This window comes from Salvelinus namaycush, chromosome 6 (genome assembly GCF_016432855.1).
Source record: "Salvelinus namaycush isolate Seneca chromosome 6, SaNama_1.0, whole genome shotgun sequence".
In the NCBI taxonomy this organism is placed as follows: domain Eukaryota; kingdom Metazoa; phylum Chordata; class Actinopteri; order Salmoniformes; family Salmonidae; genus Salvelinus; species Salvelinus namaycush.
Window position 1 is genome coordinate 15,738,094 of NC_052312.1, and position 15,383 is coordinate 15,753,476.

At 44.8% G+C, this 15,383-nt stretch overlaps 1 protein-coding gene across 2 annotated transcripts; it reads right to left on the bottom strand.

Moving 5' to 3' along the window:
- Positions 1 to 9,139: 9,139 nt before the first annotated feature.
- Positions 9,140 to 14,511, bottom strand: LOC120049691 (B-cell CLL/lymphoma 6 member B protein-like). 2 transcript variants are annotated; one of them, XM_038996043.1, is made up of 11 exons: positions 14,404 to 14,511; positions 13,940 to 14,026; positions 13,582 to 13,808; positions 13,235 to 13,480; positions 12,736 to 12,927; positions 12,201 to 12,593; positions 11,942 to 12,063; positions 11,638 to 11,775; positions 11,287 to 11,429; positions 10,879 to 11,016; positions 9,140 to 10,575 (listed from the first exon to the last, which is right to left on the bottom strand). In XM_038996043.1, the coding sequence occupies exons 2-11, from the start codon at positions 13,970 to 13,972 to the stop codon at positions 10,435 to 10,437; spliced, it is 1,773 nt and encodes a 590-aa protein (XP_038851971.1). In that variant the 5' UTR covers positions 13,973 to 14,026; positions 14,404 to 14,511; the 3' UTR covers positions 9,140 to 10,434. The 2 variants fall into 2 exon arrangements, with proteins under 2 accessions (XP_038851971.1, XP_038851970.1); XM_038996042.1 differs by having other exon boundaries at positions 11,629 to 11,775.
- Between the last annotated feature and the right edge of the window lie 872 nt (positions 14,512 to 15,383).

Sequence of the window (15,383 nt, forward strand, 5' to 3'; positions counted from 1 at the left end):
ATGTACTGCCATGTGTAACTGATAGATGTGCACACATACTACGTGTTATGTAAATTGTAGTCTTTTGTCTGTAATGTCTTTTTCGTTTTGTTTCGGACCCCAGTAAGACTAGCTGTTGCCATTGGCGTCGGCTAATGGCGATCCTAATAAATCAAATTATATCAAAATCCACATCCTGCCTTTTTAGTCCCATCTTCTGACAGAAGACCTTTTTGTCCTAATTTTCTTTGTTCTTTCAGTTTTCATTCTGTTCTTTTTCCTTTGTGGACTTTATTCATATGCTTCAGCAGATAAGCTTTCTGACTAAAGCTTTTCCCGCAGTCACCACAGCTAAAGAGTTTCTCTCCTGTGTGAATCCATATGTTCAAGTTCAGGTGTCCCTTCTGATTAAACTTTTTCCACAGTCACCACAGCTAAAGGGTTTCTCTCCTGTGTGAATCCATATGTTCAAGTTCAGGTGTCCCTTCTGATTAAACTTTTTCCACAGTCACCACAGCTAAAGGGTTTCTCTCCTGTGTGAGTCTGTATATTCATTTTAATTTGTTGTGTTCTTTACCGTGAGTTTTTCTGGTTGTGGTGCTGGATTTAGAAGATTGTTTCTCCAATGGTGGGCTGGGATCCAATTAGGATCCCTAATTAGGCGTCTGTCAAGTTCTACTGGGTCGCTGCTTGTGGCCGAGCTGTGGCTAGAGACATTAACATTGGCTTGAAATTAACTCATTAGTCAGACAAGTAGGTCTGATCTTTTTACTTGTCTGAAAGCTCAGGTCACTTGTCCGCCCCCCCCCCCCCCCCCCCCCCCAATTGTGTTGTATGATGCAAGGAGCCACTTCACAAAATATAATTCATTATTATCACTGGTATTGACAACGGAGGGCTGCTGGTCTCTGATCAAACGTCTTGTATCTCCTGCTGTTGTGACCTTGAGCCAAGCACTTAACCCCTCACAAAATAAAATACTGCAGGGTCATTCCACCTGAAAAAGAACAAGAAAGGATTTTGACACCCACCATCTCAGATTGTTCTGAAATTGTTTCTGTTGTTAGAAACAGATAAGATTAGCGTTCCTTCAACATTATTTTGTTGAAATGTAATTTGATCTCTGAGAATTTAGACAAATCGATTGCACCCAAATTGCCCATTTTAATCTATAGGATTCATATAATATTCAATGAATATAGTACCTAACATCTGATTTGGACCAAACTTTTTTCTAACAATGAGTTAGACATGAGGAATCCAAAGAAATTGCCAAAAAAATCACCAACTACACCCTACGCCAATCGCACCCCAACAATGAGTATATAGTATAAATTCCCTATGTCTGACAAGTAGCATGGAACTGCGGCTCGGAGTATTGTTTCTTCATCCTATGTAATGCATTCTTAGGTAATTTGGTGGTGTTTTTTCCCCCCCTGTTTGGATAAATTAGTCATTGAAGTTGTTCGATTTATGTCCTATCCTACACCCTGATATTACTAGGTTAGGTTCTGACCACTAGATGGTGCCGTTAAAGTTTTTTAAATGTATTTTTGTTGGTAAGAATCCCCTCTTAGCTCTTATACCTTTTATGGTATAATCTTCATCAGCTAACTTTTTGTGAATGTTGAAGCATTTATGCAATCAAAACAAGCACATAAATCACATAAAGGCTTCATCAATCATAAAGGTCATGTTAAAATGACTGATATTATCTCATAGAACAAAACAAATAAGATATCCTAAGCCTTAACCTCAGACCTTATTTTCGGCATATATCCCAAAACCCATTTTTTCCCCCCATTAATTTCCACCATAGGAATGGCCAACCAACCAGAGGAACCAGACTTTAGTTCTGGGTTAAGCGTAAAGAATGATAGAGAACTCATCATTGTATCTGTCCCATTATGGTGTCTGTGAGCACACGGCCAGCACTATTGATTGAGCCCATCTCCATTTTTAAGTAGTCCATTTCCTTTTTCTACTACCTCTGAGTTGGTGAACAGATATAAAGCCAAGATTGGCCATTTCCTGCCACCTGCAGTTATGTAATGTTTGATCACAAATATAATTCATTGGCTTGTCCCTCCTGATGACCTGGATGAAATTATGTGATTCTTTCTTAACCCATAGGAAGTCCCACCCAGTTGACTACTGAAAAAATGTGGAATTCCTCAATGACGCTGCCCATGTTAAACAGACTTTTGAGCACTACAGTCCTCTATCACTCTCTATGGGGTTAACCGAGATTAGTTGTGACTCCAACACTAGAGGGAAGTAAAGAACACTTTAACTCATGTTGAGGGTAACTCAACCCATTGTGTCCTGTACTATTGGGTACACACACACGCGTGCACGCACGCGCACACGCACGCACTCACACACTTCTCCAACATCACAACCAACAAGTGGATTTGCCTCCCAGAAAAATTATGTACATTTTCACCTATGCCAATTGGCCCCAACCTCAATTCTATCAGACTGGCAATACAATAAGCAGTGCAATTAAACAAATCTATATTTTTTTCTATCCGTTTTTGTTTTGTTAAATTTTTGCAAGGATGTGGTACATTTCCAACTCTAAGCATAAAAATAAAAACAGATCATCAAAATGTCTCATGTTTCAAAACTCTGAGCAAATTTTCAATTTACTGAGTACAACAAAGAAATTCACAAATCCACTGTACCAAATGTCTTTCAATTTGAATAGATATTCAATGTAAGTATCTGCTATTAAAAATGCAATATTCAATTCATTTTCAATTATTTTCTTGTAATTTGTTAACAATACAATGAACTATCCCTTCATTAATCTGCTCAAAATTGATAGCTACTAAACCAAAATGATGAGGTGCGTAGTTAACCTACAGTACCAGTCAAAAGTATGGACACACCTACTAATTCAAGGGTTTTTCTTAATTTTACAGTTTTCTACATTGTAGAATAATAGTGAAGACATCAAAACTATGAAAAAACATTTAGGGCTATCTTCTATATACCACCCTACCTTGTCAGAACACTAGTGATTGGCTCAAACGCATTAAGAAGGAATGAAATGCCACAAATTAACTTTTAACAAGGCGCACCTGTTAATTTGAAATGCATTGGAGCTGGTTGAAAGAATGCCAAGAGTGTGCAAAGCTGTCATCAAGGCAAAGGGTGGCTACTTTGACGAATCTCATTTAAAATATATTTTGATTTGTTTAACACTTTTTTGGTTACAACATGATTCCATATGTATTTTTTCATAGTTTTGATGTCTTCACTATTATTCTACAATGTAGATAATAGTAAAAATAAAGAAAAAGTCAGTAGGTGTGTCCAAACTTTTGACTGGTACTGTATATAGTTTCATAACGTAGCATTATGACTGTAACTAATGTTCCCTGACGCAGGGAAACGAGGTACCATATATTATGGGGAGTCACACTCTCACGGCTTCGGTTGAAGGATATACAATCACTCCTGACCAGTGGTGGAAAAAGTACCCATTTGTCATACTTGAGTAAAAGTAAAGATTCCTTAATAGAAAATTACTCAAGTGAAAGTGAAAGTCACCCAGTAAAATACTACTTGAGTGAAAGTCTAAAAGTATTTGGTTTTAAATATACTTAAGTATCAAAAGTAAAAGTAAAAATAATTTCAAATTGCTTACATTAAGCAAACCATATGTTTTGTTTTTGTTATTTATGGATAGTCAGGGGCACACTCCAACACGCAGACATAATTTACAAATGAAGCATTTGTGTTTAGTGAGTCCAGCAGATCAGAGGCAGCAGGGATGACCAGTTATGTTCTCTTGATAAGTGTGTGAATTGGACCATTTTCCTGTCCTGCTAAGCATTTAAAAAGTAATGAGTAGTTTGGGGTATCAGGGAAAATGTATGGAGTAAAAAGTATATAATTTTCATTGTGTAGTGTAGTGAAGTAAAATTAAAAGTTGTCAAAAATATGAATAGTAAAGTACAGATACGCCAAAAAGTAGTACTTGAAAGTATTTTTACTTAAGTACTTCACACCACCGCGCCTGACAAGGCCAATGAAATCCGTACAGGTGATACTGTAAGCGTGAGAATCAGATTCATTCCTTCATTTAATACCGCTCTTCACAGAGTCCAGGAATGGGTGGTGTGGGGCCAAACAGGAGTACCTCGTTGCCCTCCTGCAAGAAACAGTAGCTATAACGCTACGTTCCCTTTCTAGTCATTCAACTTCGGTACAATATACTATGGGAAAATATAATCATGCCTCAAGCCGAGCCCAAAGGATACTACATGATACGACCCATGGCAGATCACCCAGACCTGACCTCTACGGATGCGGCAGTCTGGGTATTGTGAAAACGATGCACTGCTTAGTGACTTTCTCTGTCCCAGCCATAAGCAGACTGTGTATTACACTGGGTGAAGTGACATCCAAGCGATAAAACCTCACAAAAGTGTGTGTTGATGCCCAACTCGCCACAGCACAAATATCTCCTATAGTCAACCCTTTAAACAACGCCCAAGACGCTGCCAGATCCCTTGTGGAGTGGGCACGTACACCGCTTAGTAACCCTTTCCCCTTGCTGCTATATGTCAGGGAGCCTCCACAATCCAGTGGGGGAGACACTGCTTATATAGCGCCCGGCCACGAGCTGGATTAGCAAAACAGACAAAAAGTTGGTCACGTAACCGGATATCCCGGGTCATTTCAATGTATGTGGGTAAAACTCGCAACGGACACAGGCATGTATCCTCTGTTGTTCTTCAGAAGCAAAGGAGGAGGTGAAAAGGGAAATAACTCCAAAGCTGAGGACCTGCAGGACATAGCCATGACTTTTGGGGTGAAGGCCACATTGGACACAACGTAACCATAGAGTCGCCCGGGGCGAATTGAGTACAGGAAGGGTGTACGGATGACTCGTGGAGGTTCCCAACACGTTTAGTCGATGCAAAAGCGCTGAGCAGGGAAGTTTTGTAGGAAAGGATTTTCATATCCACCGATTCCAGAGGACGAAGGGGGAACAGTGCTTCCAAAACCAGCGCCACGTCCCATGTGGGCGCAATAGGTTTAGAGACTGGTCTGAGATGACGTAGACATTTCAGGAACCAAACCACCAGGGGGTGAGCCACCGGTAAGGTTCAATCAATTTCCACATGACTCGCTGAGATGTGGCCATGTACACCTTCAAAGTGAAGAATGCACAGAGCACTGAAAAGGAACAAGTCCTTTATCTTGGCACGAGAGCTGAAACGCTTGCCACTTATACGAATACAGCCCTCTCGTGGAGGGCGCCCTTGCAGACTGAATGGTAGCAATAACATTCAGAGGTAGATCTCTAGCCATCAGTTTGGCCCTCTTAGAGGCCAGGCCCAAAATAATCAAATCTCTGGCCTCGCTTGCCAAACATGCCGTGTGCCTGGGACAACAGATCCCTGTGCAACGGGAGTCCCCACATAAAAGGCAAATGATCTGCGTGAACCAAGGCTGCCTGGGCCAATGGTGAACCACAAGAATCGCCAGTGCGTCCGTTCCCAACGGGCCACTCAGGTTCCTCATCGAGAAAACTAGACTGCACATTTTCTTGTGACGCATAAAATCTACTTTGGACCTGCCGAAAATGTCACATACCTGGGAGAGCTTCCACTCCTGAGAGAGAGGGTCCCACCTGGATGAAACATCTGCATCCAAGTTGAGGCAACCGGAGCCATGCGTTGCCCAAAGCGAAAGCATGTGTGCACTGCTGCCCAGCGATAGGGAGCGAGTCAATGTTAGGCGGGATAGAGATAGTCTGTCCCCATCTGTTGATACCCACCACCACTGACACATTGTTGGTTCTGACCAGCACAAGCAGGCCTGACAAAAACAGGGGGAAGCGCCTGAGCACCAGATACTCCGGGTAATTGAAATACAGTGCGCTCCTCACCAGTGTCCAAACCACCCAAATTGAGTTGCCTTCGTGCAGCGCACCCCACCCTCCGGGAGGATGTGTCTGTCGTGATCACCTTGCAGGATACAACTCAGCCCATGGGAGCCCTCTGACAATAGCAGAGGGTCCCACCACTGGGCCATAGCCCGTAGGCCTGACAAGGACACCCGAAGTGACCGACTTAGACTGTGAGATGCGTCCAGGTGAGTGGCTAGCACAGCGATGGAAGGGTCATATCAACAATAGCCCCACGGGAATGACTTCCTTCACAGAAACCATCATCCCCAGTAGGCACAGGCACTGGCAAAAAACGCACTGTGTGACCCAAACAAAATTTGGCAGAGCCCAAACCCGGACACCCTCCGTGGGGATAGAAAAGCATGATACGTGAGTGAGTCTAGCTCGAGACACAGAAACGGAATGCGCTGAGATGGAGTCAGACAGCTCTTTTTCTGGTTTCTTATGAGGCCTAGAGTCTGAATATGGGACAGTAGTATGGATGTGTGTAACACTGCTTGCCCCCTCGACTCCGCAGCCACCAGCGGTACTTCAGCATTCTGAGTTTATAGACTGAGGTGCTTGCTAGAATGGGAGGCAAAGTTGAAGATCCAGCAGTCCCGGATTTCGACATGGGAACCACTCGGATTGCCTGCTTCTGGATACGGGAGGATATTCCTCCCTCAAAATGGCCACTGAGGCCTTGGGAATCGTCAGCGTAATGACGCTGCAGAAGCATGGGGAACACAACAAATTGTAGCCTGTATCCTGACATCACAGTTGTCCTACATATGTACTGTGTAAGGATAATGAAACTGTAAGACTGACATATTTCTCAACATGCACACATCCTGCCATTGGATACAATGTCAAGTTCTAGTCAAATACTGTATGGACAATTATATTGACAATTTACTGTTCTTTCTATTCAGCACTACATGTGTGTCTTGTATTTTTTTGCTATGGGATTAAATGGTAGTTAAAATGACTAAATGGTGAGCCTATAATTACATTATGTATTGGTGACTAAACAAAATGTGCTCATGGTATTTATTTATTACTCCCTTTTCTCCCCAATTGGTAGTTACAGTCTTGTCTCATCACTGCAGCTCCCATACGGACTCGGGAGAGAAGAAGGTCGAGAGCCGTGCATCCTCCGAAACACAACCCAACTGCACTGCTTCTTGACACAATGCCCACTTAACCCGGAAGCCAGCAGCACCAATGTGACGGAGGAAACAACGTACACCTGAAGACCGTGTCAGCGTGCACTGCACCAGGAGTCGCTAGTGCGCGATGGGACAAGGACATCCCTGCCGGCCAAACCCTCCCCTAACCCGAACAACGCTGAGCCAATTGTGCACCACCCCATGGGTCTCCCAGTCACGGCCGGCTAGACAGAGCCTGGACTCGAACACAGATCTCTAGTGGCACAGCGATGCAGTGCCTTAGACCACTGCGCCACTCGGGAGGCCCATGCCCATGGTATTTAATGGAAAACTTTTGTATGAATGTCTCAGGGGTGAAAGATGTGTGAAACCCCAATAAACGCACAACAAAGGGTTCTGCACATAAGATAGGGGACATTACTAACCACTGGGCACAGACGTCAGTTCAACATCTAGTTTTGATTTACATTTGGTTGAGATGTCAACGTGAATTCAACATTTAATCAACAAAAAATAAATGTCACCATGTCATTGGATTAAGTTTAAAAGTTGGGTGAAAAAAATGACAAAATTCCCTTAAGTTGATGACTTCTTGCAAATCCAGTCAGTTTTCCACGTTGATTCAATCAGTTTCTGCACAGTGGGTAGTATTATCGGTTTAGAGTTTTGTACTTAGAGTTTTTAAAATATACCACTTACATCTGAAAAATGTGCCAAAGGGATTGAAAAAATGTGTAACAGAATAGTCAGCGCTGGTTATGGAGTATAGAATGAATGATGAATTGATAGATAGCCTGTAACGTGTGATACAAGCATTGACATGTGTGAGGATGCTGCCAGTGTCAAGAACTAATATGGGTCAGCAGATGAAATGTCTGTTGATTTACAGACGGTAGGCCATGTCATGTCAGTGACTATCTCATTGATGGAAAGGCTGGGGGAAGGGGTTGGAAAGTCCCCTCTCATTTCCAACATTTCTCCAAATGCCTCTTCTCCTTGCTGCCGTTCCCTCACAGACAATGGCTGTGTCTGCAAACGTAATGCATCCTCCATCCATGTTTCCTCAATGACTCTCAAAGGAGCGCATTGGTGGAGTGGATCCAAGGTCCCTCCCTCAGACCTCGTCCTCCAATGAGCTTTGAGAGGAATCAAGGAAGGTGGAAACAAGGATTAGACAGATAGTATTCACACAGTTTGCACCCGAAATAGCACTCCATCCCCTATGCTATTGACCAGGGCTCTGGTCAGACTAGGGCTTGGTCAGAAGTAGTGCACTGTATAGGAATAGGGTGTCACAGATGAGATCATCAGGTCCTTCTGCCTGCCACAAGCCCATCACAGAGCAGGAACTGAGGGTGACAGACGGTTGGAGAGTTCAGCAGGGGCCACTGCCCCCTTCACCACAGGAAGCAGTATGCTATCACATAGTGGATGGCAGTGTGCACTCCGCATTATAGCCCTGCCGGAAACAGGTGCCCAGGACTCTATTGTTCCTTCCCTCACCAACAGCCGGACCCAGAGAGCGGTTTGAGTCATTGTTGGTTTGAAGGCTGAGTTAATGGGAGGAAGGAAGTCTAGGGAGGAGATGTGTGTGTTTTTGGTTTTGCTATCCTTGTGGGGACCAGTAGACTTTGGGGTTAGGTTTAGGGTTACAATTAGGTTAGGGGTTAGGTTTAGGGTTAGGGGTTTAGGGTTAGGGTTAGGGGTTTAGGGTTAGGTTTAGCCTAAGGGTTAGGGAAAATAAGATTTTAAATGGGAATCAATTGTTTGTTCCCCACAAGGATAGTAAAACAAACGTGTGGGTGTATGTGTGGATTTGGAAAGTCCTACATCCCTAAATCCTAAATCACTCAATATTAGTATGGCAGGTAGAATGCTGAGTCCAAAATGATATTGAATATTTAGATTGCATCCATATCTTATGTCCGAATCTTTTCAGATCAATACAGTAGTACCATATCGTTGTTTCCTTAACGGTGGTACAGGTACTTAGGCATACACAAGTCCTCACACGTTCAACACATACAGTACAACTTAAAAAGATACAACTCATTTGTAGTTAATGGCAATCAATTTCATTTAATTCGTATAAAACAGTCCTTGTCTTTGTCCAGCAAAAGAACACCATACAATTTCAGATATCAATATCATCTCTCATCCATTTTTTACAGTAGCATTATCTAGCTTTTATGCTCTGAGAGCCCATATTCCTTCATATACAAGAGACGGAAGTCCTTTGCCTGCTTGGACTCCGAAATAAAATTATAATTAATCACGGATGACAAGTTATAATCTTACATTTAAATAAAAAGCTTTAGAAAAACACAGCAGGGATGTAACGGGCAAAATATCTGATCCAATATGACACGTCATTATACAAAGGCCCCAAGTATGTAAAAAAATAAACATTAGTTAAAAAGCTATTTAAAGCTGTCACAATCGGGGTAGTCTATTCACATGTTAGTGCTGAGGGCATTATGATCTTTGACCTATCTTTGTCTACATTGTTATGCAATGACATTTTTGTAGTGTCCCTTCCAAATACTCAACGATCCCCAATGTGTCCCAGTCCCAAAAAATACCTGTGAGACTGGAAAATAAATAAAACAATGGCACAGGAAACTTTCTTTCACTTGCTCTATCCATTTCTACAGCTCCCAACCTCATAGCAACCTACTACATCATTCTCTCTATCACTCTAATACAGTCAAATCCTAATTTCATGTTCTTAACGGTCAAATCTCTCTCTCTCTCTCTCTCTCTCTCTCTCTCTCTCTCTCTCTCTCTCTCTCTCTCTCTCTCTCTCTCTCTCTCTCTCTCTCTCTCTCTCTCTCTCTCTCTCTCAAACTGATGGGCTACAAAACATTCCATACTACTCCCAGTAACTCTCGTCAGCTCTCTTGACAAGATCCACGTCATGCTGACCTAACTCATACAGGCCCAATACCTCACTGACAGCATGTAGAGGAAAGGCATCAGCATGCTATTGACATATCAGCTCAGATCTCTGGTCCTGCCATCTTTCCCCAAATCATATTAGAACATCATGGCTTGATTGGCTAATCACATACAGGACCCATGTACTTCCAACTATATGTTTAGGTGTTATAATGGCCTCCCTAGCCAGTGGGTGAAACATACTTGAGAAAAATACAGACAGGCAGTCTCGAATGGCACCCAGCCCTGGTAAAAAATAGTGCCCTATATAAGGTATAGAGTGCCATTTGGGATTCAGCCATGGACCATAATAACACAGGAGAAACTAGGGTGGTAACAGATAAACGATCATGATTTGATTGACAGAAATGTTAGGGTCATGGCTGGTATCTATTGGGTTTGGGGTTAGGGGTTAAAGGTCCGGGTTCAAAGGGAAGACATTTAACAGGCCTGCAGGATGGACTGGTAGGGGTCGGCCAGGACCTTGTAGTGGATCTTGTTGTTGGTGACGGCGCCGTGCTTCTGCCTCAGGTGGAGACGCAGCTGGCTCTTGTGGCGGACGTGCAGGTCACACTTCTCACACTGGGAGAGAGAGGGGAGGGGAGAGGGCAATGTCATGGCATCATAATGTTGTTGATGTTGATCTATTTGATCTATTGTTGATCTATTTCGTCATGGAACAACTGTTTGTATTGCAAGAGGTCAAACACAAGAGGTGTGCGTGCCTGCGTGCATATGTGTGTCTGTCTGCACACGTATGTGTGTCAAATCAAATCAAATTGTATTCGTCACATGCGCCGAATACTACACCTTACCATGAAATACCTACTCTCAAGCCGTTAACCAACAATGCAGTTCTTTGTAATGTGTGAGTGATATACTCACAGTGTAAGGCTTCTCGCCAGTGTGAATACGCAGGTGGCTCTTCAGGGTCTGCAGGTGACGGAAGCGAGTGCCACAGGTGTGACAGGGATAGGGCTTCTCCCCTGTGTGAATCAGAACATGGGCTCGCAGGTGGGCCACCTGTAGGATAACACACATGCACGGGTCAGCCAAATGAACATTGATAAATAACGTATAACATAACATAGCTAAAACATAAACCAACAACTTTGACTTCGACCTTACACTTTGCTCCTACACACACACACACACACACACACACACACACACACACACACACACACACACACACACACACACACACACACACACACACACACACACACACACACACACACACACACACCCCCTCTGTTCAACACCTGTGCCTCATCTGTGGTGGGTCCTCACCTGAACGAATCGGGTCCCGCAGGTATCACAGTGGTAGGGCTTCTCTCCAGAGTGGATGCGGGAGTGAGTCTTCAAATTGGCGGGCCGGTTGAACTGGGCGCCACACACGTTGCAGCGGTACGGCTTGTCGCCGGCAGCAGGGGCTGGAAAAGAAGGGAAAGAGAAGTTCAATGAAACACACACATCAACTACCTGTGGGGATAATCAACTGTAGTCATAATGCCTAACTGTCCAAACTGCTGCAATGCCTCCGTTCGTTACTATGATGGTAAATGGCACTCAAACATCATGTCATGGAGGTGTGTGTGTCAAATGACCACATCATCAGATGTCATTGGTTACCTGCCTCACCTGTGCAGACAGCCTTTATCACGCTCAGGTTGCCGGAGTAACGGAATGGCAAGCCGTAATTCTTGCGCTTGATTGGGTGTTGGCGGTGATGGGCAGCCTCTGGCTCCAATGGGCGCGGTGCCAGATAGCAAGGCGAGGCTGAGAGGCAGAGAATATATACCAATACGTATCTCATATATTTACATGTGACACGTATGTACATTGTAAGCATACAACACAAGCATGATCTCTCACTGTTTAGCTGGAGAAAATAAGTGTTTTACATGTCATATCTGCTGCTGCCGAGGTAGTAAAGTTGTAGTACCTGTTCCTTCCTTGTGGGTGGGAGGCTCCATGGGGTGGTCCGCAGAGTGTGCTGACAGCCCTGTGAGGGGCACCAGAGGAGGGCTACGGCCAGGAACATCATAGCAGGAGACGTGCCCCTGCCTGGAAGACAGAACATAGTCATATTGTCAACATCAGTGCCAAGTTAGCCCACTTAAACTATCTCCTTGGATAGTTTATTTGGTCAATATGACTTTTTCGTTTTAAAATACCAGTATTGCATAATATTGACAACACACCTGTCATTTTGGCCAGATCCTTCCCCTGGCCACGCCTCTATAGTTGGCTTCAATGTCACCTCCATCCTATCAGAGTTGGGGGTGTGCCTAAACTGCTGCTGGACCTCCTCAGGCTCCTCCTCCTTCATCGTGGTTATGGCACAGAGGGGATTGAGGATGATGTACTTGTATTTCTTCCAGTTGCAAGCCTTAGGGTCAGGGCTGCTCTTGGGTTCACCCAAGTTACAGGTTTTGGACTCAGCAGGAGAGTTGGGCTGGCAGCTGGAGCACGATGGGCTTTCTGGAGAGGGCGTGGGGAGAGGGGATTCAGGCTCCAGCTTTAGTTCCTTTGACCTGGGCTTACGGGTCAGGAAAGTCCCTGGCTGCAGAGAGGCCCGGATGTCTCCAGGGACCCTGCAGGAGAAAAAAAGGAACTCATGTAATGAGCAAACTGAACATAGACAATGGCACATAGAGACAAACACACACACACACGGTACTGACAAAGAGATAAGCAGACACATGTACACACACACTCACTCTCTCTCTCTCTCACCTGGCTGAGTCAGGGCAAATGCGGCCCTCAGCTTCCGCTGCGGGCTGTGAGGGGGTGGAGACAGCGAGAACAGACGGGCGGGGTCTTCCATTGATAGGGGGATTGGGAGGAATTCCCCCTGAGGGTGCCTCAAACACTGCAGACACTGTGGAGTCCAGCTCCACTTGAGGGGGCGTCCCTCTCATCCTCTCACTGTGTGGGGAAACAAAAGGAACTGTCAGGTAACGCCAGTCAAAACCAATTAACTATAGACCATAGGGAAATTATTCGTTAACATAGTTTCGACCAGCAGCCATGGCGCCTGTAGGACAGATTTAGAAGCCTATTTAAAGCTTAAAACGTTTACAGCTAACTGCCTATTCAAGTCTACCCCAAAGTCTCTAGCTGACATGGTATTTCAGTAAATTCCTTTCCCCATGGGTGATTTTAGTTTATCCTGTTAGCTAGCATCACCACTCCCCAAGGCTCACCCATAGACTTATAGAAAAAAGGGGCTCACATGTGTAACATGAAAGCTCTGCAGGTGTCGGCCACGTGGTCCATCTGCAGGTAGGTGGCGACGGCGAGCACCCCGGGGACGGTGTGTGATGTGAGGGGCAGCCGGGAGGTGTACATGAAGTCCAGGAGCAGGGAGACGCTGGAGGGGTCCAGGGAGTCAGGGAGAGACAGGGTTAGGGCCTGGCCTCCAGCACCACTCTGTACGGGGGAGGACACACGATGGCAGTACAGGGAGTAGAAGAACCCACTGAGAGAGAGAGACAGAATGTGCAATTTAGTGCAAGAACAAGAAGAAAAAGAACAAGAAGAACAAGAACAAGAAAATTACATATTATCCTCTGAGCTGACCTGCAGGCAATGAGCACAGCACAGTGTGCCTGCAGTTGGGCAGTGCCCACCACGAGGGTGGCATCGGTCAGAATGTTCCGGTGCCTCAGCTCATTCAGATTCAGCAGGACGTCGTTGGAGTGGCGCGTAAACTCCTTCACATATCCCTCCGCAGCAACCGCATCAGACGCCACCACCGCACGCCTTCCTCCAACCTGGTATCCCTCCACCACCTGGATCTTGCTCATCTTTTGTTAGGGAGAGGAAGGAAAAAAATATATAACGGTAGAGTTACAATGGCACTATGTATTATATTAAAGTTTCTAAAATGTACAATGTACTGTCCCAGTCAAAGTGCAGCTCCCTCACATTGACCTACCTTGTTGAGGAAGGCACCAGCTAGAGAATACATAGAGGGCAGTCTCCTGGACGCCTCTGCTAGGTGAGACCAGCTCCCTACTCGTACCTGCAGGAAGCAAAACATGACGACACTGAAACATAATGCAACTTAATATGAAACACTTCATGCACAAGACATGGATCTCATTACATCATGAAAAATACCTTTGAAATGTCAATACATCCCCATTTATAGGATGAAATAACTGCCATGTTGTAGTAAAAATGTAGCCACAAAAATAGATTCTTATCGACAACATAATTCACCCTCCAGGTGAAACCATGTTGAAAGAATGTACTTTTAGACAGAAAAGCGGTAGAACTAACATCCCTGACGCCGGTTTCAATCACACCAATCCAGGCAACCCCTAAAGGTTATCAAACATCATGAAACATGATCGAACCCTTAAAAAACATCAACAAAACATCTAGGTAACCACTCACCCCGACCAGCAGGGACGAGAACCAATGTGCACAATGCTGACCTCGCAACCCTCAGTTCAACTGTCAGGTACCTCAATATAGCTAGCCCAAGATATAACCTATCACAGTTGTCTGAGAAAGACTGTGGAGGTTAGCCGGAGGGAGGGGAGTCTTTATAACATAGCGCAGGAAGCCGCATGCAGACCAGCTCCACTCATGTCCTCTTTCCTCAACGGTCCACACGTACCCTGGAAGCTGTGCTGCCTGCAGGAAAAGGCCAGCCGGCAGGGTATTTTTAGTGGACTATTAGTTTTCCTAACCCCATAGTCTCTGCAAACAAAGTAATGGCAGGAAAGTGGTGTGAGTAGAACAAATATATATGAGGATCCGAAGGGAATAGGGATTATGTTGCTGAGGGTGAGACTCTCCAGGAGCTGAACCTTAGGGTCAGAGAAGACCATCCTCCATCACCAACGCCTTCCTCCCCATGAACCCTCTCCAGGAAGTTAAAGAACACCTACATGTTAGATAAACAAACCTGGTTCCAAACTCAAAACCTGCCCCTCGGGAACTGAGGCTCTTCAGATATCAGAGAAGGGATCGTTCCTGAAATGTAACATTGTATAGCAGAAGCCATTGACTTGATGGATTTAACGTTGCACTTCCACATACATCAGGCTGGAACATTTTCTTTCACACCAGACGCATATAGTATCCTTACTCAACTCACTGCAACTTAGGGTGAGCATACAGCAAAATCTGTGCTATTTTACAGACAGAGACTCGAAATGACATGATGTATACCTCCTAGTCATGCAGTCATAAAGAGTATATTTCTGAGGTGACAGATCCAGGTGAACATAAAGTTATGAGCGCTCCATAATGTCTTCCGGAAGCTTCTGGCCTACTGCCTGAGGGGGGAGGCCAACGTGTTATGGGCACTTAGAGGAAGGAAACGGGAGAGTGTGGGGGGGGGGGGGGGGGGGGGTGGGGGGGGGGGT